At 55.8% G+C, this 23,872-nt stretch overlaps 1 protein-coding gene across 1 annotated transcript in view; it reads right to left on the bottom strand.

The window, feature by feature from the left end:
• Nucleotides 1–23,872, bottom strand: part of TAF4 (TATA-box binding protein associated factor 4) — a 66,843-nt gene that overhangs the window by 15,096 nt on the left and 27,875 nt on the right. The window contains exons 2-9 of the mRNA XM_034641281.1: nucleotides 12,815–12,981; nucleotides 10,373–10,492; nucleotides 7,818–7,937; nucleotides 6,989–7,111; nucleotides 5,078–5,167; nucleotides 4,273–4,518; nucleotides 2,050–2,197; nucleotides 1,559–1,673 (exon numbers count right to left, since the gene is read on the bottom strand). Of these exons, the coding sequence (XP_034497172.1) occupies nucleotides 1,559–1,673; nucleotides 2,050–2,197; nucleotides 4,273–4,518; nucleotides 5,078–5,167; nucleotides 6,989–7,111; nucleotides 7,818–7,937; nucleotides 10,373–10,492; nucleotides 12,815–12,981 (1,129 nt within the window). The remainder of the gene's footprint in view (nucleotides 1–1,558; nucleotides 1,674–2,049; nucleotides 2,198–4,272; nucleotides 4,519–5,077; nucleotides 5,168–6,988; nucleotides 7,112–7,817; nucleotides 7,938–10,372; nucleotides 10,493–12,814; nucleotides 12,982–23,872) is intronic.

Genomic DNA, 23,872 nt, shown 5'->3' with positions numbered 1-23,872 from the left:
GTGAAACCTTCCTTATAAAATCAAACAGCATTAATTTATTCTTAAAACAGTCGCAGTTATGGAAAAGCCAAAATACATGCTGAAGGACTCTTTTCTTCCCAAATCACCTGCAGGGAAGCTGCCAACCTGGCTCCCCATGCCCCACCCCGAACACCCCACGTGTGCTCCCTGCGCCCAAGAGTGTCCCCTACGGAGCCAGGTGACTTCTGCAAGCAGGCCACCAGCCACGCTCACAGCCCCTCCGCGTGGCTCTTCAGCCTCCTTAGCCTGGAACGTTCTTCAGCCTTTCCTTGGCTCTCGTGCCCGTGACACCTACGAGGCCACAGGCCAGGCGTCTTGCAGCACGTGTGTCCCCATTTGACTGACGGCCGCTCCCCTCGAGACAACAATGTCCCACAAGCCCTGCAGAGAGCTGGGTTTCCATGGTCCCTTCTTGCTGCGCTCCGAGCTGCAGCCCTCAGGGCATCCCTGACGGCTTCCCCCTTCCCCGTAAGCTTCCCGTTTATTCATTCTCATGGACTCGTGCTTTCCCGTCTCAGCCAGTGGCAGAGTCTGTCACTACAGACACAGGCAGTGGGAAGGAAGCCCTTCCAGGCAACTTCTGTCAACTCTGCCACGTGCCAGTCCACCGCAGCACCGCTTTCTGACCTAACGAGATGCACCAGATCGCCTTGTAGAGAACCAGCCTTTCTAAGGTGTCTGGGTCACAGAGCAGAACGGCTTTTAGAAGACGCGGTCTTAGCGCTGGGCGTGCTCGCCACCACTCCCGGGTGCCACCAGTGCACAGGGCGAGGAGCTTCGTCTCGTTCCCCCGATGTGCGTCCAGACACTGAACCCCGAGCTAACCCAGCACCACGGGGGCCATCCTAACTCCCTTCCCGTGCAGGAAGATACCCGGGTTCCCAGTGGCTTTTGCTCTCTCACTTCTCTGACCTGCAGGTGGGCCCCCTCCCTCATGGACGTCCTCCCCGCCCCATCCGGCACTGGCCCTCCGTGCTGGGCCGCCCAGGCACAACGCCCTCCTCACCCCGCTGACGTCAACCCTGCTCCACCGGCCAACAGCTTCGGGGATGCTGCCTGGGAGGGGGCAGCCCTGTGAAAACCCCCGAGACACAAGCCCTTCCTGCTGCTTCTCCATCATCTATGTCAACACTACAGCCTTTGTACTGTGCGTCCCTGACGCGTAGCCCCTCGCCCGCTCTCATCAAGAGCCCACAGTTCAGCATTTCCAGAAGTTTTAAAGTCAGAAGGCAGGCAAGGGAAGCGCTCTGCACTATAGCCATGACACACTCAGAATGCTGCGACGCGACATCACAGCGACAGGTTTTCTAGTAGTTCGTTTACACCAAAGAACGCTGGTTTACTTCCTGCTACACGTCCGCAGACAACCTCCTGCGCTAACTTCGTGGGGAAACGTGCACGAAGATCAAACTGAAGCGTGGAATGAACACAGTATCGAAGCTAGGCGGCCAGTGCCACGTCGGCAAGGCTGGCCCCGGCACACCCTCCCCCCACGCCCCAGGTCGCTCTGCTCAATGTGGGCAGGCCGACTCCTTACCGAAACGAGCCTCCCCCAGGCTCCTTGAGTTTGTTTTTCTGCGCGGCAGCTGCTTGAGCCGAGACGGCAGAGAGAGCTTTGGTTCCAGGTAGCACGGCGGGCTTCACCACAGGGACTGCAACATAAGACGCCAACGGTATACCCACCGACACGCCGTGGGCGCACTCTGCAGAAGCCACCGCGGGCTCTGCTGCAGGCGCCGCTGCTGCTCCGGAAACTGGCGGCCCGAGAGGAGGGCCCCTCTGCTAACCCGCCGTGACGAAGCTGGTAAAAATGCCGGACTCCCGACCCAAAATTACAGACAACAGCATAGCCTCTCAAGCGCTTACTCTCCCGAAACTCGTTGTGCTTCTTCACGCACAGGGGAAGCCTGAGACACAATCCAGCAGCGCTGTGTCTGACCCTGGAGCCCCTCCTGCGGCCGAGGCCAGGAGGCAATGGCCGCCCGGCAAGCACGTGCAGTTAGCGGCACGGGGGGGGGGGGCCCTCACCTGGCTGCAGCTGGTTCAGCTGGATCTGCTGCGGTGCGGTGAGCACGATGCGGCTGTGAGGCTGCCGGAGCGCAACCATGGGCGTCTGCGTCAGCGTCACCTGCGGCGGGCGGATCAGTGCTCCGGGCTTGGGCGGCTGCTGGATCACCTGAGGCAGAGTCCAGGGCCCATCAGCACGCCGCCCCTACCCCGCCCCACCGGAGCCGCCAGCACCCATCCCCGGCCAGGACCCCACCAGGACCCGGACACCCGCCATCAGGCGCCACAACAGAGGCAAGCTCTTGGGGCAGATCTGCACGTGGAGCCTGAGGTCCTGAGGTTGGTGCAGGGAGGCTGACTCAGCCGAGAGGAACACAGGCCTTCCCCCCAAATCTCAGTTGCTGGGGGCTGCTTCCCTCCTCCACATCGTCTCTAAAGGTCACTGGGAGAGGTCAGATTTCCCGAGTCCTGCCATGAATTCCGCACTTGAGGAAAAGCTTCTCCAACTGCCTCCCCATGGGGGCCTGCCCAAACTCACCACCCGAGGCTGAGCTCGGGGAGACACCCACAGAGCGAAGTCTAGCCCCGGCCATGTCCCTGCTGCCCCTTATCACAGACCCACTCGGCGCGGCGCTGCCCTGCCTGGAGCTCTGCCAGCTGGAGCGCGCTCCCTCCTCTGCCTCTGCTCAACGTGCCACCCGTCTAAGGCCCTGTGCCCAGCCTAGTGCCCCGCCCTGCACACAGCAGCGCTCCTGAGCTGGCAGGGCCGGTGCTCCCGTGCTGGGGAGACACCGCCTTGCCCAAAACCTCTGGGGCCAGATGCTTCACAACTGTTTCTAAATGTTGCAAAGGTGACCTACTGCCTATGCCCTGGACTACGGGACATTTGCGGGGGGTGGGGGCGGCAGTGCCCTGCAACCAAACTATCTTTGCAGCGAACTGGTGAAAACTCACGCCACCTGGGACAATCTGGACAGCCACCACCTCAAGGCGGTGCACATGGGGTTCTGCCATAAATTCAGGGAAAAGCCTCAGGTTTGTGTCTCTACAGGCTTCAAGGCAGGGAACGGGCCAGGTTCGGCCCTGACCGCACTGCCGTCCCCCTAAACAGGCACACCACGTCTGGCAGGACCAAGAACGTGGAAGGCAGAAAGGGCTCTGCTGGTCAAGACAGCCTCTGACCGTAAACCACAAACACCAGGCAGGTGATTCACAACTACGCACCAAAGTTCCAACCTTTCCAGGAAAGACGACTACCCAACCCAGTTCTCTTCGAGAGACGGCACCTTTTGCGTAAATTAGCCCCAGTGCTTAGGGCAGTCCTGTACTTACAGAGCTCTTCCCCTTGGGGTGAAAAAGACGTAAGGGAGCCCTGACTTCTCACGCACACCTTCGGCTCCCCGCACCGAAGTTCCCAGCCCCGCAGGCGAGATGCTCTCATCCGCCAGGTAGCGTGTCACCCTCACCAGCAGTCAACGCAAAGACAGAGGCTTTCACCCGAGCAGGTGGGCAAACAGCCTAACGGACTCTGGTCCCTCGCTCGGTTATTAAGTGGCCACTACGATAAAATGCATTCTACAACCCGCCATCAAGGGGCACGGGAGCCTGCACTGTGGAGGATTTTTAACTGTCGAGGAACAAAACCCCCTTGAAAGTTTAAAAAACAACAACAGCAGTCAACTGCCTTTCTACATATGGGGAGCCCAGCTGCCCGGCACTTTTAAAATGTAACTCTCCCCAGCAAAGACCTCCCTTCTCCAGCCGCAGAACTCAGAAAACTGGACTCACCCCGTAAGCGAGCAAGTGGTAACCTGCAGCTTTACCTCACTGAGGCCCAAACTATGGCTGCAGAGCTGGGATCGAGGCCGTGAGACAGAAGGCCCGCCACGCTCTGCCTGATGCAATGTCACCAGGCACACACACTGTTTCCTGCCTTGGGGCCGTTGCCCCAAATCCAAGGTAATAGCCCGCTAAAGATTCACTACAGACACACCGTGCTCATTTAAACCATGACTATCCCCGAGCGATATGGGTAACGAGCCAGGGGGTTAAGAGCCAACATGCTTATCTCATCCTCCTGAGAACGGAACCCCATACTTGCAGCGCCTCAGCCTCTAATTCAAGCAGCACCCAGGCCCCCCCACGGGAGCTTTCCTGCCTACTGCGGGGACGCTTCCCTGAGCCGTGGCCAATGTGTTTAAGAGGTGGGCAGCGGGGGGACGGGCAAGGCTCTCGCCTTCATACCAGCGGCGTGGGCTGCCCCTGCTTGCCAACGCCAACCTGTGTGGGCTGCGTGAGGCTGATGACAGGGGGCTGGAGAGCGCTGGTCACAGTGGCCGCCGTCTTCCCGGCCGTGCGCTGGACCGAGCTGCTCAGCACCACGGCTGTGAGCGCAGTGGTAGCCTGTGAGGCGGGTGGCGGCTGCTGCTGGCTCTGCTGGATGAAGGCTGCGGAGTCGGGGGTCAGCTGTCTCAAGGCGGGCAAGCTCCTCTGGGCGGAAAGACAGACACAGGGTCGGCGACGGCACGGGCACTGGGTTCCTTCCTCACAAACCCAGAGGCTTTGAACTCTGAGAAACACGCCTTGAGTCCCACCATGCCCTTAACGTCTCTGCCTCGTGCACTCACAAACCCCCAAACCCCTACTATCACCGAGCAGCATTATTCTCCATAAGAACCAAGTAACATTTGTTTAGAAAAGAGAGAAGAGAAATAGGTTTGAAATGCTCTTAAGAATGTCATGACAGCAAAAGTTACTCAAGACAACCGACCTGATGCCCCTGAGCCCTGGCTCCTCGCCGGTGAGCCCCACCCACCAGCCCTCCCGCTGGTGTTCACCTCCCGGCCGATGTGCTCCAGTTCCGCGCAGGTCAGGGGCCTCGAAGGGCACAGAAGAGCCTCCTGACGGGAACCTTATTGAGTGTCACGGGGCACTTTTGTCCCTCAAGCCCAGCGGGGACACCGGCATGCCCCTCTTCCCCTCCGACAGGCCTACTGCAGCCTGCCAGTGCGCGGGGCTGCATGGTGGGGCGGGGGGGCTTCACAAGTACCTTCAGGAAAGGCACAAGGTACGGCTGAGGGGAGGAATTGAGCTCCCGGTACAATCTACTAGTGAAGTCCTCTGCCTCGATTCTTCCATCCTTGAAAACAAAAAGCACAACAAAGTGTTCCTGTCAACAGAAGTTAATACACACCTCTCTTTATTCAGCAAGTGCTGGGGTCCTGTGTGGCATCAGTGTTCTTCCTGCCAGGTCTTGGGTGGAACCGGGGCGGGCGACAGCACAGGAGAAGTCAGAGATGCCGTCACAAGAAGAGACAATGACCTACCCCGAAGACCCACACCAAGCCTCCAGGAGGAAGCCCAGGGCACGGAGGGAAGTGAGTGCCCAGATGAGAGGGGACATGACTGTTCTGGAAACCAAAGCAAGTGCGGTCTGAGGGTAGGGAGGCAAAGAAAGGTGGGCAGGGATGGGACATCACAGGCCATCCTAGAGATGAGGCCACACCTGGCATCCTCACAGGAGAACATGAGCTTTACCTCTGCCCTCTTGCTTGGGGTCACACCCAGCGCCAAACCTGGAGCTAACTAACGCTAAATTCAAAGAGGGAGGAGCCAGCAGTGTCCAGAGTGCCAAGAGGTCCCGTGAGAAGGGTGAAACAGGGGTCCTCGTGCCCTGACGTGGGNGGGGGGGGGGGGGGGGTGCAGTGCTGGATCATCTGGGGAGTGCAGGGTGGCACAAGCTGGCCAGCTCCTTGGGCAAGGGGGGCGGTGCGGACCACAGACAAGAGACCATGGGGTGAAAGAGAAAGACATTCATTTCATTAGAAATTTTCATTAGAAGGTGGAATTGTTACAATTAAACAAAAAGCCAGTAGTTCTTGCTTCTCATGGGAAAGAAGATCATTTTTCAATCTCTAAGTTTCCTGAAAATACTAAATAAAAGTACATGGTCTGAAACAATCGCCTGCTTGAGGGAGCACGACTTCTCTCCATCGGGACCAAAACCAGCGTGGGCTGTGAGCAGGGCACAGAGCCAGCCCCTCAGAGGAGCTGTGGTGTCTCTGAGAACGGCTGTCCCTCAGCCCATCACCCCAGGGCGAGGGTCTCCCCCCCTGCCACCCACCCTCAGCTGGCTGCACCAGGAAGGCAGGTCCAGGGAGCCGAGAACCTGAGCCAAAAAACCCCAGCAGCAGAAAGACAGAAAGCATCCAAAAGCCCAGACGTCAACCACCAGGTTTCCTCAACACAGAAATCAAAAGGAAAGAGAAGAGCAAGGAGGGAGCATCAGGCCAGAGGAGACAGAGCGTCGAATGCAGTGCCCGCAGCGGACTGAGCCCTGGTCGGAACAAGCTGTAAGTCGCAGGGGAGGCGCCGGGACCCTGCTTGGCGGCCAGGCTCTCCAGGGCCCCTGGGGTCCCTACGTTGGCGGGCTGGTCACGTGTGGCGGTTGTCTTTAACAAGTGTCTTCTGTGCCACAAACGTACGGGACTGAGGAGGAGGGGTGGGTGGCGGGGTGCAGCAGCCACAAGATCAGGTGTGACTCGGTCACTGGGGAAGCCTGGAGACGGCTGCTAGGCTTCACCAGACTCTGCTTTCCATTTCTGACAGGTTTGAAATTCTCCATTACAGAAGGTAAAGCAGAGATGTGAGAGAAAGCCTGTCAAACATCCTTCAGCAGGTGTGTTTAAAAATGCTCCTGAGGCCGGCAGGACACTTTCAAGTGGCATCAACGGGACCCGCTCTCTTCACGTGGATGCCCTGGGAAGCAGGCCAGGCTGGAAAATGGCGAGGCCGCAAAGGATCGGGGCGCTGGCCCCCACAGCGGTCTCTCTGTGAAGCCCCCAGGAGGCCAGCCCAGGCCGCGTGCACCTGTGGCGGGACTAGCCCTGCTCCCCCCCCCCCCCGCCCGCCGTGTGTCCCACAGACGCTGTCGGGCTGAGCGGCCAGGCCGCGCTCTCACCAGCAGGCTCTGCACTAGCTCCTTCACGTTAGCCGCCGTCTCTGTGGACTGTTTACCGGATGAAGCCAGCTTTATTAACGTAGACAGAAAATTTTTACATTTTTTCACGTTTTCCATGGTTTCCTGGATTCGAGTTAAAGAGATACAAAAGAAAAAGCGTTAAGGCAGATGTCCACACAGCACCTGGGTTAACTGAAATGCGTGTTTGTACGTAAGAAGTCTGTATTTCTCCTCTAATGTTCTTTCCGGAAAACGCAGTAACTCTCATGGGGCAGCGAAGTCTGCCCCCCACTCGGCCAGCAGCTCGACCCTCTCGGGAACGTAACTGGGTGAACAACCATGAGTGGAACCGAGAGGAGTCCCTAACATGTTCAGCATAATGTTGCTTTATCACAGAGGAAAGCCCGTGTCTATCTAAGTGCACAATAAAAGGAATTAAATTATGACGTAGCTCTGACGATGAGGGAAAGCCTGTGCAACCAAACGAGAGGGGAGTCCCAACAAAGTACAATCTCGGAGACTGAGACGCACACGTGCGCGGGAAGCTGCCGCGGGGACATGGCGCTGCTCCAGACAGCAGCCTCTGCACTGTCCACAGGACGGTGCTCAAAGGCCCCTGTTTGGGCTCTTGTCACGGTGGACCTCTGTGCAGCCTGAAAGCCTAGCAGGGGGACAGGGCCTTCCCGCTGCCCCTCAGAGGCCACTGCCCTCATGCCCCACCTCGCAAAGGGCCAGGTCCCCAGGCCCTGGAGAAGGGAGGCTACGGGCGGGCAGAAGGCAGCAGGGCACCTCGGGGCGCCTCTCTCCCACCCCGGGGTGGGGCACTCACCGTGGCAGCTGTGGAGGTGGTAGTGGCCCCTGGGACCGTTCGCTGAGGTGTCCCCGTCTGAACAGCCGTCGCCGTCCCGAGGGAAGTTGTCTGGGCAGCGCCACCCAGGACCAGCTGAGGCTACGAGAGTCCAAAATGCAAGGTGACCACAGGCTCCGCAGAGCCAGCCCTCACGTGCCCCAGAAGGAAACAGAAGCCCCAAACAGAAGCCCCTGGGGCCGCAGACCTGGGCGCCGAGGGAAGTAAGATGGCGCACCTGGCCAAAGACTGTGAGCCAGGAAGCCCAGCGCAGGGCCCAGCCTCGTGTCAGAGGCCAGTCTTGGGAGTCCCACAGGGACCAGTGTAAATTATCTTTTCTCCCAGAAATTAAAAGCAAAACAGAAAAACTACAACTGAAAATGCGTCACCTGGCTTGTGCAGGGACTGGAGACAGGGAAGGCTGGGGACGTGAGGATGTCACCAGTGTCACCTCGGGGCAGGGGGGCGGGGGTTAGGCTGTGCCTCTGCCACCAGACCGGCCACTCTGTTCTCCACAAGCAGGTCTCACCAAGAAACATCATGGAAAGGGGCTTTCAGAGCAGATTTGCACCCCGAGGGGAAGTGTGTGTGAGGAGGGAGGGGCTGCTTTACTGAAGACACTCATGGAGGCCGATGGCGGCTGGACACCAACACCATCTCTGGCGACCCAAGGTTTCATTCCACGTGAACCATCACGACAATATTTACTGGTTTGTCTCCCTAGACACTTCCAATTTATAAATATAGCCTTCAACGTCTCTCCCAACCTTCCAAACGTTACTTTCTCGCGGCTTCTGCACGCGGAGACCACGTCCCCGAGCACAGCCGCGTGCCGCGTGTCTACTCTGCCAGCGGGCAGCAGCTGCGACCCACGCCAGCACCGGCCAAAGTCCGCTCTGGCCCCCAGGGACCCCCGGCGGCGGGCACTGGTCTCCCGCGACGAGTGTGAGCGGGAGGAGATGGCGAGCGAGCTCCTCACAACCCGCGCGTCCTCTCTCGCCCGTAACATTCCCACGCACCACTGTTGCAACCAGAACTGCCGAACACACACTACAAAGGAAAGCAGGCGTGGGAGGACGCGCCGAGCAGCTGTCTCCAGGTGGCCGGGGGGACAGTGGGGCTGCTTCTGGATACCCAGAAAGAGCTAGGGTACTTCTCATCCTGTCGGGGTTTCCCTCCACCTCAAGATATACCCCTTGCACTCCCTTCCGACAGTCCGACGAACGCGTGTTTCCCTACAGGATACCAAGACGATGTCTGCCTATTTTGATAAATTCACTTTCCACTAAATTGGATGCAAAAACGGACTGTGAGCTTCGGGACCTTGCCAGAAAAGGGGCCTTTCACTGTAACTGAAACTCAGTGCCCACCAAATGGAGCCCGGGACGCCCATGTGCTGGGTGCCACTTATCTCCTGTGTGCTCCTCCAGCGGCTTCGGAGAGCGACGTCACCCATGCAGACACCAAACAGCACCTGAAGACGAGGTGCCACCAGAGGAAGGGGAGCCCTGGGGCGGGGCCGGCTCCCACCCACCCCTACCCCCCAGCCATCCCACACCACTCTTGGCCTCCGTGCCCTCCTTCTGGCAATGGGAACAGAGCCTAGCCCCCAGCACCCCGGTGGGAACGGCACAAGGGTTAGCAACGGCAGCAGCGCAGTCCTGGCACGCACCCAGCAGATACCCAACACAAAGTGGCTAACACCACGCACTCCTGACAGAGACACACAAACACCCGAAGAATAGAACAGATCTGAACCACGTGGCTTCCAGCTGCTCCGACCTCACTGCCCAGAGCCAGCTGCTGCCCTGACCAGGGGTTCTCCTCCCCTCTAAGAGAAGGGGCCAGCCTCGCCTGTGCACGGCCCCTCTCCTCAGCTTTCCAGATCAGAGGCTGAGCCAAACGACCCCCCAAGAGGGCCCAGCGCCTGCTCCAGGGCACTCTCCTTCCCACACTGAAGGCACCATTTTAAGAACAAACACGCACACCAACCCCAGCAGGCTGACAGGGAACGTCTCTGGACCTCGGCGTCGTTCCTGGCAAAGGGCACAGGCTGCGGGGCAGGCAGGACAGCCGGGTGGCCAGCACGCGGGCCCTGAGAGGCCCGTTCCGGAAGCCCCTGACCCCTCACTTGTCTGTGCCTCACCAGGAAGAGGGTGTGGGAATTATACCCACTGGCGCACACGAGCCGCAGGAGCCCGGTTCTCAGACGGGGCCTCCACCCTCACCCCAGCACTGACAGAGCCACGGGCGCCACACCCACGCCGTCCCAGTGACAGATTCCTCTGTTTCAGAGATGCCTTCAAGTATCAACAAGGTGACATTTCTAATTACACTTCCAGCAAAGCGGGAAGCCTTTAAACATGTTGCTGGTATAAAAACCCACGGGGCTTTAAAGAAAGGGAGGCCTAAGCTGTCCTGTGTCAGCAGTCAGAGAAAAAACACTCACCCTCCTGCTAAGCTCGGCTTAGCACCCAGCACCCCACCCCGCGAGGCCCCGCTGCACGCGGAGGGTGCCGCACCCACGGCCACCTCACCTGCACTCCGGGCGAGCGCTGCAGCGCCGTGTTGGGCTGTACCGTCGTCTGGGCCTGAGACACTTGCTTGATTATGGTGGTTGGGGTCACCTGCCGTGCAATAATCGGGGTCCCAGGTGCCTGAAAAATAAGCAAGCATCATCTAAAAGGAGCAAGAGGTGACAGTAATTCCCCGCCACCCGGCACAGCGGAATCGACCCTCTAGTACAAAACCGGACACTCCGTCCGGTGCATCAGGCCTCAAGCTCCAGTTGTCACCAAAGCCATTCCGATTCTAAGCTTTCCTTACCAGAGGGAAAGTGTACGATCAAAATACGTACGAACTGTAATAAAGGAAAAGCGTACGATCAAAATACGTACGAACTGTAATAAAGGAAAAGCGTACGATCAAAATACGTACGAACTGTAATAAAGGAAAAGCGTACGATCAAAATACGTACGAACTGTAATAAAGGAAAAGCGTACGATCAAAATACGTACGAACTGTAATAAAGGAAAAGCGTACGATCAAAATACGTACGAACTGTAATAAAGGAAAAGCGTACGATCAAAATACGTACGAACTGTAATAAAGGAAAAGCGTACGATCAAAATACGTATGTACTGTAATAAAGGAAAAACGTACGATCAAAATACGTACGAACTGTAATAAAGGAAAAGCATACGATCAAAATACGTACGAACTGTAATAAAGGAAAAGCGTACGATCAAAATACGTACGAACTGTAATAAAGGAAAAGCGTACGATCAAAATACGTACGAACTGTAATAAAGGAAAAGCGTACGATCAAAATACGTACGAACTGTAATAAAGGAAAAGCGTACGATCAAAATACGTACGAACTGTAATAAAGGAAAAGCGTACGATCAAAATACGTACGAACTGTAATAAAGGAAAAGCGTACGATCAAAATACGTACGAACTGTAATAAAGGAAAAGCGTACGATCAAAATACGTACGAACTGTAATAAAGGAAAAGCGTACGATCAAAATACGTACGAACTGTAATAAAGGAAAAGCGTACGATCAAAATACGTACGAACTGTAATAAAGGAAAAGCGTACGATCAAAATACGTACGAACTGTAATAAAGGAAAAGCGTACGATCAAAATACGTACGAACTGTAATAAAGGAAAAGCGTACGATCAAAATACGTACGAACTGTAATAAAGGAAAAGCGTACGATCAAAATACGTACGAACTGTAATAAAGGAAAAGCGTACGGGCGCCTGGGTGGCACAGCGGTTAAGCGTCTGCCTTTGGCTCAGGGCGTGATCCCAGCGTTATGGGATCGAGCCCCACATCAGGCTCCTCCGCTATGAGCCTGCTTCTTCCTCTCCCACTCCCCCTGTGTTCCCTCTCTCGCTGGCTGTCTCTCTCTCTGTCGAATGAATAAATAAAATCTTTAAAAAAAAAAAATAAAATAAAAAAAAAATAAAGGAAAAGCGTACGATCAAAATACGTATGAACTGTAATAAAGCTATCGCGAGGCTTCTTCACCCAAGTCTACCAAACACGGTCTTTTAAAGAGCGCGAGTGTCTGGGAAACAGTCCTCACGCAAGCTTCTTGTGCTCTTACTCACAGCACTAAAACAATCAAGCAGCATGCGCGCCCTGGGTGTAAAGATGGGTCACAGTGCTGCAGAACTGACCAGGTGGCCCAATGACACCTCCAGCCGATGGAACGACGGCGCGAGTCCCGAGCAAGGTGGCGCTGGCGGTCAGACGGTAACACGCACAAGTGATAGTGACACCTTACTTCACATGGCCCCACAGGCCTTGCGCACACTGTTCCGAGCTGTGCCGGATAGTCAGTAAGGGGGCGCCATGTGGGTCTCCTAGGCCAACTGCAGCCTCTGTCTACAGTTCAGGGCTTCACCTCCACAGGGGACATGGCTGACATCACAGGAATGTCGAGCCCCCGCCAGACTCCACCTCAGTTACTAACTGGCCAACCAGTCAGGACTACAGAGTTAAGGCACCGGGAGACAGAGGAGACACGGGTAGCGTGCTGGCACACGTGCGAACGGAAGCTGGGATGTGGACGAGGCATGCCTGCACTGGGGGACCGTTCCCCACCCTGATCTCCAGGGAGAGATCCCTGAGCTAACCCCCAAAGGCCTAGCCGCATGTGTGGAGGGGAGGGGTGCCGTTTCACACAATCTCCTGACGAGAGGAGCCTCCCCAACAGGAACAGCCAAGGCACGCAGGGCTCACTTTGCAGAAGAGGAGACTGAGGCACAGGAGGTGAGTCAGGGAGAGGAGGGAAGAGACAGGACGGAGCTCAGGCAACCAGGCCAGAGTTTCACTGAGTGCGGACGCAGAGCCAGCTCCTCAGAGCCTCCCAACGGTGGGTGGCGTGTGGCCGCCCCTCTGTGCCCTTGCAGGACACCTGCCAGACACCCCACGGGCTGCCACCGCCCAGCACGCGTGCACTCACCTGTACGGTAGAGATCTGGACGGGAGGGGCACTTGTGGGGGTTGCAGGGCGGGGTGCCATGGTGGTCTGAGGCTGGGTCTGCACGTGGGCCTGGGCCTGCATCTGGGCCAGGGCCTGCTGAGGAATCATTAGCAACTGCCCGTTCTCGCTCCGCACAAGGACCATACCTGGGGATAAAGGAGACCTGGCGTCAGGAGACATCCCCCCCCCCAAGGCTGGTGACGGCACTGACCCTATCACAGGGGAGGCTGGCGGCTCTGAGAAGAAAGGAGAAGCTGTAAGACATGCAGTCTCCAAACTCGAAACACACTTCCCAGTAGAAACGGCATCCAAGACGGGAAAGCACACAAGGTTTTCTCCCCGGGATTCAAGCAGCAGGTGAGTCTTCTTTCAGAAGTCAGCCAGGCAGCAAACCTTCCACAGGCCACACCACCTGCCCCACAGCTACCAGCACGGGCCTGCAGGGAGGGCCACACACCCATCTGGGGAGGAAGCCAGTCACAGGGCCCCACGGCCAGGCACTGTCCCCACCAGGCTGCCAAGCACTCACCCCACTGCTCCCGGCCGTGGCCAGGTTCCTAGGGTGGCAGCTGTCGTGACAGCACCCCTAGCCCCATTCCTCATCTCTGGAGGCGGGCAGCCTGGCCTCTCTACCCTGCCTCTTCTCCTGCCCAGTGGGCTGGGCTGGGACGTGGAAGACACAGTCTGCCCACAGCCTGGGGTCCTGTGAAGCCTGGGACACCCACCACACAGACAGACAGGGAAAACCACTCACACTTCACGGAGCTGGAGCTAAATCACTGGAAAACAAGTCCAACAGTCAGATTTGGCATTAATTTTAGCTTCAAGAACCAGCAACCAATTATGTTGTAGATTCCACTAGAAATAATCTATTTTAGCATCTAACTCACACTTCCCAGGACAAAGTGAGTAACAAACAGCACACCCCTGCTCACGCAAGGCCCCAACGGAAGCCCAGGGCCACGATGCTCCAGCGGGAAGGGAGGCACCTCCACCGCCTGCAGACCGGCCTCCCGCAGACTGGACTGAAGGGGGTCCTCTCTGAGAAGGAGGGGCTGGCCGAGCACCTTCTGTGAGCCCCACACCAAGCAGCATGCATCAGGGCATTCCCTCCTGAACCGAACAGGAGCCCCTGAACCTCTGGGTCCTGGCTCCTTAGACAGCCAGCATGACATGGAAACATAACAGCCTCTCCCTGGGCTCACATCGACAACCGCTGATTCAAAGGAACCACATTGATGCCCCATAAGTAAGCTTCCCTCCAAAACGTCCCTTTTACAATAAACCACGCTGAAGTTTAAAAACAAAACAAAACAAAAACCAGCTGCTGCAAATAACTCACTCTGCTAAAATCTGCCAGACCTGGGAGCCCGTGAGCACACTGGGGACCCCAAAAGAGCAAACCGGGCTAACCCCTCCTGATGCCAATCTCTCAAGCCCAGCACTCCTTCGTCACCAGTCACCCTTCCATCCGGAGACCCCACTCCTTCCTAGTAAGGACTCCAGGAAGCCAGTCGCTGATGCCACGGAAGAGTGGTGGGGGACGGCAAGGCACCTGTGACTTAGCACCCCAGCCTCAAGCTTGTTAAAGGGCAGTGGATGAACGTGCTTTAACGGTCAGGTGCTTTTCTGCTTAAAGCATTCCCTCTACAGAAACTTAATGGAATATTTAAATAAGAAACACTCATGAAACAGCAACGTGGCTAACGGCGAATGAAGCCGACGCAGCACGCTGTACGCCACAGCAGCGTGAGAAAGCTGCCACCCACCGTGCTGCGTGCCCGCGGTAACAACCGAAGTGGGTGCCAGGAAGCGACCCTGGGACCCTGAGCAGGTAACTTCACCTCACGTCGGCACTCAAAGTATGTCCGAGTGGGGCAGAAGTGGACACGTGAGAACAACAGACGCAGCTGCTCTGAAAGGACCAGCTGCACAGCCACTGCCAAGGCCCCAAGTGCCTGTGACCCCAAGAACAGCCACGCAGCTCCGGAGGCCGAGGGAAGGCCATGTGCACACGGGGGCGGGCACCGTTCTGGAGACACGCTTCCCCTCAGTGTCCCCGGCTACACTGCACTACAGTCACTGATCAGGCGGAAAGCATGACGGCCCAGCAATAATCACAAGGCCAACAGCTGCATCAAATGGCACATTTTAATGACATTATCACAGTCCTGGATCTTGTAAACTCTCGTTGTAACCACTCATTTCAAACAGATAAGCTGCTGCGGAGTGTCTATTCTTGCAAAGGCCAAGAAACAGAACTCTGCCTCAAAGTCAGCACCAGGAGGCCACCCCTTCACCACCCCCTGCAGGTGCAAGATTGGGCTCAAGGAAGGGCTCCCGCAGGTGTGACCCAACCCCCCCTTACAGATGGGGCCACCAAGGCCTGCGAGGGATCCAAGAGGGCCCGGAGGGAGCCACCTGACACACCACAGCGTCCTCCTTCACAAACGCACCCACAGCGCACTCCGCATACACGCACCCAGGCAGCCAAAAGCGAGACTGCACACGGCAGGCTTCGTCGTCTGACCCCACACAGAATACACACCTTCCGTTTCCAAAGACCCTTCAGAGCCTGTCCAGCCGAGATGGCCAATCCCCGAAGGCAGTTCACAGGCAAGGTCAGGAGCCATGCACAGGCCTTCCCCTGGAGCTGCCACCTCACATCTGCTCAGGACGCGAAGAAGCCAAAACCAGCCCGTCTGCAGGCGGCGCCGCCCCGAGTAAACAGACAAGAACTCAGGTGTTCTTTTCTAATAATTGTAACAGCTCGCTGAGAACAGCGAGTCTGTGCGGCAAACCTGAGAAATTCGGAGACGTACAAGGACAAGAGAAATCTGAAATCCCGCGCCCTCCTCTCACTGTGCGCGTGTAGGACATGCGTTTGGACGGAGGTGATGAGAACGCAGGCCATGGCATTTCCTTCCCCTCACCACCTATATCTCAAGCCATTTCCGTGTCATTGAACATTCTTCAAAAACACAGTTTTCAGTAGCTACACGATACTTGAAGACAAATGTATAATTTGTTTATCGCTTGGGCTATTGGGCTATTTTCTGGGTTTCACTGCTGTGAAAGCTCAGATTTTAATTACAACGTGTAGCATGAACGCCCTGCCGGCAGTTCCAAAGGCCGCTGTCTGGCAGAGCCCGGGCCTCCCGCGCTCACCCGCACGAGACCCTGGCGCTGCCTGTGTGGGAGGCCAGGGCACCCCACGCGGGCTGTCCCCGCCACTCAGCATCAAGGGGACTGCCAGCTCTTCATTAGGAATCCTAGCCTTCCTCAAGCACCAGAGTTTAAGATAAACTCAAGGTTTTTACCCAATGTTACAGTTCCCATGATCCCTTTCATACCAACATTTTTTACTGTATTTTTAACCAAAATGTAGGTCAGCCAAAGCTACGCTACAAATTAAACAGGCATTTTTGGACTCGCCTGGGAACCTCCACCTGGAAGGCATCACTTCTGGGGAACGCTCCTCCACACAAGCTTCGGGAGTCAGGGACTGGGAGCTGTGGGCTCCACACTGTCCCCTGCCTGGCCTCCACACTGTCCCCTGCCTTCACACACGGGCCTGCGAGGGCACCTCCCTCGGGGGAACGGCTGGGCTGTGATGACAGGAGAAGGGAACGGTCGCCCGGGGCAGGGGGACCAGACCTCCGCCCTCGCCACCACAAGGCTCTCCAGTGCTGTCATCTGTCAGACCGCAATAGGAGTCCACAAAGACTCCAAAGGCAAAGCCCTCCACAGTGAACCACGTGCACAATGAAACTGTCCCCCAAAGCCAGAACCAGGACAGGACAGGAGCCGAGAAAAGGAGCAAAGCTCAGTCTGAAACACAGCTGCAGACTTCATTCCTGAGTGCTGCACACCACAGTGCAATCTGGAACCGCGAGGAAGGGCCTCGGAGGGTGAGGAGGGCCAGGGACCTGACGGCCGCGGGCTGTGGCCGGAGAAGGAGGAGGAACGTCCCTGAGGCCCAGGAGCCCAAGGCAACAGCCCCAGGCCCTCGAGCCACACCGCAGCTAATGTGGACACTGCTAAAGCTGACGTAAATCAAGGCCCACGTGTCCCTTTTATTCTTGTGGCTCTCTGCCTTATAAAGCCCCGGGGGAACCGTGACTCCAGAAAGTGGGGGAGCAGGGGTCAGACACACCTGTGGGCAGGGCTCCTGTGTCTTCCAGGTCTGCGCCGCTGCCGGGGTGCTGGCTCCAAAGGGTCCACACGTGGGGCTGACCTGGACCCTGGTCCCAGGGTTTCAGTCCTTCAAGAGCAGCTGCTCGGTATCACAGCCTCACCGCTTTGGCAGCTCTGCTCCCCACACTTGTCCACAAACTGCACAAAGTTGACCATCATTTCTGGAAAACTGCCCCTGGGCTCCTGGAGTGCCACCAGACAGTGCTGCAGGACCCATCAGCGGGCTGGGGCACGACCTCGGGCATGAAGTACCCCCCAGAATCTGGGGCTCTGTTCTCCCCGAAGCTCATCCTGCTTCCTTAAGGTGGCGTCTATGCTGTTACAGTACGCACACAGGGCTTCGCTCTCTCAAAGCCTGTTCACTCCTGGAGAGCTACACGTTTTCATTTTCATGCGTACAGGGGCAATTCAAGGCTCAAAGCAAGAATCGCACAGGAGGAAATGCTGTTGCTCAAGGGTGAGGAGTAGTGACATTATTGCATTTCTGAATAGTTAGCTAAAGATGAAGTTTCTGACCCAATTCATGTTCCAGCACATGCAGCTGCCCCCACAACACAAATCATGAACTTTAAATCATCCTAGCATGTACTGAAAACTACAAACACAGCTGAGAAATGCGAAGGCAGACGCAAAGCAAAGAGCTTTACCAGGCCTTGTTCACGGGTTGGGGAAGCCAGTGGTTAAGTGCCGACTCTCCCCAAATGCACCTGCAGATGTAATGCAATCCACCAAAACCCCAGCAGCCCTTCGTGAGAAAAGAGACGAGCTGATTGTAAAATTCGTATACAAACACAAGGTCCTAGAGTAACCAAACCACCATGAGAAAGAATCAAGTTGAGGCTAACACTGCCCATTTCCAAGATGTGCTAGAAAGCTAGAGATCAAGGCAGGACAGCACTGGTGTAAAGCTGGAACAGATCAATGGAGCAGAACAGAGTCCAGAAACAGGCCTGTACAAACACGGACAACTGATGACTTTTGGCAAAGGTACAAAGGCAATTCAATGGGAAAAGGACAGTCTTTCGACAAATGAGGAACAAGTGAACAACCAGATGCAACAAGCATGGACTCGGATCCCTGCCTCACACCCTCTATCGAGAGCAACTCAAAATGGATCCCAGATCTAAATGTAATAAGCCCTAGAACTCTAAATTTCTAGAAGAAAACATGGGGAAAAAAACTTTGTGACCTTGGATTAGGCAAAGATATTCTAGATACAACACCAGAAACACAACCCATAAGAAGAACAAATTGGTAAAGTGGACTTTATCAAAATGAAACACTTCTGCCCTTGAGAACACACGAAGAGAATGAAAGACCACAGGATGAAAGGAAGTCCTTGTGAGGCACAGTCCAAGAAAAGGCTTGTGTCTACAACATGGAATTCTCCCAAAAATGTCCGGCAGACTCAGAGACATTTCGCCAAAGGCACACAGACAGCAAATCAGTACATATGAGGATGCTCCACGCTAATGGATCCCCCGTGCAACACCTCGACAACACCTGCCACACGACCAAAAGCAGGACTCCGACCATCCCACGCACCCACGCAGGTGTGCAGCAACCAGAGTTCCCAGACGCTGCTGCTGTGAATGCGTCCTGCAGCAACCCGCGAAGTCCCACACACCCTGCCGCAGGACCCATCCCTTCCACCTTGAGGTGTTCACCCGAGAAAAGGGAGAGCCACCCCTACAAAAGACTTACACTTACACACAAGTTATTCGTAGCAGCTTTATGTGTAAGAGCCAAACACTGGGAACAACTCAAAAGTGGACCGGCAGATAAAAGGACAAGCAATTCTGGCATATCCGTAAAATGGAAAAGTACAGGCTACACGTGATGAGCTACTGACACAGCAGCACACCCAACTCCCTCCACAGCTGACTGGTGGCTCAGAGCCCTCCTGCCAAACCGCTTTCGGTGGCTTCCCACCGTTCTTGGGATAAGGTGGCCCTTCTGTGGCGGGCTCCCTCTGCAGCCTCACCTCGAAGACACCAGCCTGCTGAGCCCTTGCCTACCACAGGGCCTCATTCTAGAACATCCTTCTTCCCCACTCCCTCTGGAGCCAGCTCAAGGCCCACATCCTCAGAACCCATGCACACCTCCTCAGGTGAGCCAGCGTCTCCCAGGCTCCACCCCAGTGTCTGTAGCTCCCAGAGGCTGTGTCCCCTCAGTGTAAGCTCCCTGGGGGCAGGACCGACCCACACAGGCCGCCTTCCAACGTCCGCAAGAGGAGGCAGGGAGGAGAAGATGGCTTCCAGCCACAGTCCGCAGGCCAGCTGCAAACAAGCCCCGCCAGCGGTGGGGCCGTCGGCCAAGGAAAACAGAATCAGCGGCTAGTATGCTCTCTGGCTGAGGCACACAGAAAGAACTGGTGTTATGCGCTGTCGATGCTTTCAAATGCTAAAGGTTAGAGAAAGTACCTGAAACGTTTGATTAAAACAAAAAACCGAACCTGGGGTGAGTACAGCGTGACAGAGCTGCCGAACACGACGCCGTGCACCCGAGACGAACAGAGCGCCATGCGCCAACTCCACGTCATGAAAGAGACACACAACAGCCAGGGCAGGCGGGTCACCGGCACCTGTAAACACCACCTCGGGGGTCCACGCAGACCACGGCCTGGCTCAGTCGGGATTCCACAACCTATCACGTTTACCTCTCCCCCGTCGTCCTGATGACGCTCAGGACAGGAACGCTATAAAGCGGTTGGTCCCCTAGAACTCTCCAGACGCAGTGTTTGCGAACCTCACCCAGATGCGCACACATGCTCACACAGCCCGGCAAAACCATCTGCCACGGGACGGGCTGGGGAAGGAGACCGTGGATGGGGGATGGGGTTCTCTCTTACAGCAAACGTGTCCAGACAGGCAGAACTTTGGTAATCAACAGAATTTTGTCCAAAAAGTTGACTAAGTTACCTAGAACCACAAATGTCTTAACTACTTTACAAAAAGTGGCCAAGGGGCACCTGCCTGGCTCAGTCAGTGGAACACATGTCTCTTGATTTAGGGTCATGGGTTCGAGCCTACCTTGGGTGTGGAGATTACATGAAGATAAAATCTCCAAAAAATTTTTTTAATAAATAAAAAGTGGCCAAAGAATGTATCAAGTGATTCCCAAAAGCAACAGAAAGGACCAAAGAGCAAGATGCTCAGCCTCACTACTAACCAAAGACGGCCAGTTACAAGGTAGCTCTCTTCACCTGCACCCACTATGGCGCCGGGTGGGGGCAGGGCGTACCATCCTGGACGAGGGGCTCTTCCGACAGCATGTCCCCTGACCCAGAGACTGCAGTCGTGGGTCTCTGCACAGTGAGACACTCGCCCAGCAGGGGACAGGTGCAGCTGACAGGCCGTGTCCACACCGAGACACCACGCGCCATCTAAAAGGAATGCGTTCCTACTGTGCACTGGCGGGGATGTGTGTCCTTGCTGCACGACATGAAAAGACAACTGCAGAGCAACACATGGGACCGACTTCTGTGACAGTCCCGTGGGCGTGTTTAGTTATGTATGTAAGAGAAAAAAAACCACGGTCAACACGCACCCAGGGTGTTTCTGTCTCAGGAGACACACAGCGCTCCACTGTCCACAGTTCTCCACGTCAGCATTAGAATTACTGTCACTTAAAACCATAAAACAAGTGCTGGGTGACCCGCTGCCAGGAGGATTGGGGTCCCCTCAGCCCTCTGGGGCCACTCTACCTCCCTCCTCCCCAAGGTCCACCACTCAGGGTTTCCAGTGCCGCCCTGCAGCCCATGCACTGTCCGCATCCCTCTGGCCCCATCACAGACCCTCTGAGCCAAGGCAGAGTTCTCTTCTGCAGAATCTGCCCACGCCGAGTCCTGGACACGCCATTCTGCCTCACGTGTGCAGGGATGGCCGGGGCCGTGCACCTCGCAGACACTTACTAAACACCAAGGAGTCAGAGGGTCCACGTGGCCCTGCCCTGTGGCTCCAGCAGCACTGCAGATGTCACTGCTCTTCTGGAAGGTGTAGGGAAAACCCTGACCCTAAAAAGGACACGGCCGACTCCCCTGACAACAGGGCAGGAAGGCGACGAACCCTCCCCAACCGATGCCAGGCTCTCCTCCAGCATCACAGCCTTGGAACCCTACCCGCACGTGAAGCCGGCGGCCCCGTCCTTTCTGGTACACTCGCATCTGCCCAGCACGCTTCGCCTAACGCCCTCGTCCCTGCTCGCACGTGTGCAGCGTGCGGGCAAGGAGCCGTGAGCTCCAGCAGGCCTTCCTTGCGGCGCCCCTCTGCCCCCGCTAGTCTGCCGGCACCACTTTCTCATCTTCCCACTTCTTCAAAACCCCTGAAATCCGGGGGCCTCGGGGGCTTCCCTGCATTCCTGCTCCGGGAGTCCCAGGAAAACCTCCCCCAACCACCTGGAACTCTTAGATCAAGACGGAACGCATTTAACGCCTCTTCTTCAGTCTAAAATCCTACAGGCCCTTTCTCCGCACGCACGTCGCTGCACTCTCCTTCATCCACAGACGCAGGCGCTACGGTGGTGTCCCCTCAGCCTGGACCCAAGGAGGCTCCGCTCCCAGTCTGTGTCCCTCCCACCCCACCCACAGCAGCAGAACAGCCCAGGGTCACTCCTGCCCTCATCCCCAGTCCACCGTGCCTTTCCTTCATCTCCCTGCCCCTGACTTTCTCTTGACTTTCTCTTCTCCTAGTAGGGGTACTTTTGTTATTTACCCTAAATTCTTTCCAGTGTGAAACGTGTAAATAAACAAAGACTAAACAAGTAACTGCTCCCAGCAAAACCTCGGGAATGCAGTCACAAAGCAGGACAGCAGAGCCACCAGGAGACAGGTGCTTGAAGAACCCGCCTCTCTCCAGGGAGCCGTGCTTACGTCCAGGGTCCCACGAGCAGCTCTGCAAATAGGACAGGCGACTCTGCACGAACACCAAGGCAGAGAATGCACAGGATGCTTTGGAAGAACATTCTGGATCCTTGTCTGGATCAGTAAGCAAACAGGAACGAACACTTCCTTTCAGGGTTATCCACAACGGCATTCTACCCAGCAACATCTGCTTCCTCGGACGGTCAGTATCATCTTCTGGAATCTCAAATCCACAGGCCCATCCGCACCGAGACAAGCATCTGTGCTCTCTCACGCGTTCAGCTAGCTAATGTGCAGGAGCCAGAGAGGCTGGAGAAGAGGGGCTAATCTGGAATTGTCCGCACCACAGAACAAGGCTCAGGGGGCCAGGCTGGAGGCCCACCCAGGGCCTGGGTCTGCACGAGCTAAGCTACTCGGAGCGCCCTGCTTGTTGTGAAAAAGTTGTAGACAGTGCTAACGCTGCACAATTTCAAGGAAACTGAGGTCAGGAAGCAGATGCTATGCACTTTACATGATATACAGCAAAACTTCATCTCTCCAGAATTCAAGCCCCCTTGCGACCTCACTTAGACCACTGAAGAGAAAGGAGCCAAACAAGGGGCTCTGAGCAGCCTAACTACACCCGTTCACTCCATCAGCCAGCAAATACCCACTGAGGACCTACTACATGCCAGGATGAACCAGGCACCAATAAAAACCAGAAACACAGCGTGGGACCCACTCCTGGAGCTTCCTTCTTGGTGGGGAAGTCAGGCACTAGCCAAGAACCCCACCCACCGTATCTGATCAATGCTGTGGTCAATCGATGCTATGGAGGAGAACTGCTCAGCAGTGTAAGAGCACACACCCTGGGGAAACTCCTGGACCTAAAATGAGGGGACTAACAGGTTTCACGGACAAAGCAACACCATAGCAACATGGGAAGGAGTGGGGCCTAACCGCCAGGAAAGGGAGGCAGAACGCACCTCGTCCCAGCAACATGGACAAGGATACAGTGAGGGTCAGTGGGGAAGAGCACAGAAAGGGGACCCAGAGGGCTGAGATCCACGCGCAGGAGAGCGAGGCCCCAAGGCCCCAGGCAGGAGGGGTGAGGGGCCAGGAGGCCAGCTGCCAGAGCAGTTGGGAAGGAGAAGCTGGGGGCTCCTAGCTGATGGCTTCAGTACTCTCCAGGAAGTATGGGGGTATGGCTGGAAAAGCCAGAGGACAAGGAAGGAGAGCGCAGGTGGGAGGAAGAAGGTGCTGACAAGCAACACTGTTCAGTTTTAAGTAACATGAAGGCAAATCCCACAGTTGGCAGAAAAAGCCTCTGATAAACCCTACATCCATTCCTGACTACAGAATAAATATCCCCGCCAAAAACAGCAAACAACCTCAGAAAATAAGCAATGGGAAGGCGCTTCCTTAACTTGACGAAGGGAATCCACGAACTATCATCTGCAAGGCAAATCTTCAGAAGCATTCCCTTTGAAATGAGGAATAATTCACAGATGCCAGTCATCACCCCTTCTACCCAAGACCCCAGCAAGCCCACAGCCCAGAGGACAGGCCAGGGAGTTGGGAGCATAAGAATTTGAATGAAAGAAAATTGTCACTAATTATACAGAACAGGACCCTCCATGTAGAACACCTAAAAATATTACACACACATTTTTTATTTAAAGCATTTAATAACATTGCTAGACATGGATCAACATCCAAAATTCAGCTACAATTCAATATACCATCAACAAAAATTAGAAAATATAACTCCTTTTGTTTTTTTAAGCAGGCTCCAAGCCCAGTGCACCAGTGTGGAACCCAACATGGGGCCTGAAGTCACGACCCTGAGATCAAGACCTGAGCTGAGATCAAAAGTCAGACGCTCAACCGACTGAGCCACCCAGGTCCCCTGAAAACACAATTCTTAAAAACTACTATTTACAGCAACCCGGAATGAATCTAACAAAACATGTTCAAGACCCAAACGGAAAAAAAATTCA

Source organism: Ailuropoda melanoleuca, chromosome 13 (assembly GCF_002007445.2).
Source record: "Ailuropoda melanoleuca isolate Jingjing chromosome 13, ASM200744v2, whole genome shotgun sequence".
In the NCBI taxonomy this organism is placed as follows: domain Eukaryota; kingdom Metazoa; phylum Chordata; class Mammalia; order Carnivora; family Ursidae; genus Ailuropoda; species Ailuropoda melanoleuca.
This window is presented reverse-complemented; position numbering and strand designations above follow the sequence as displayed.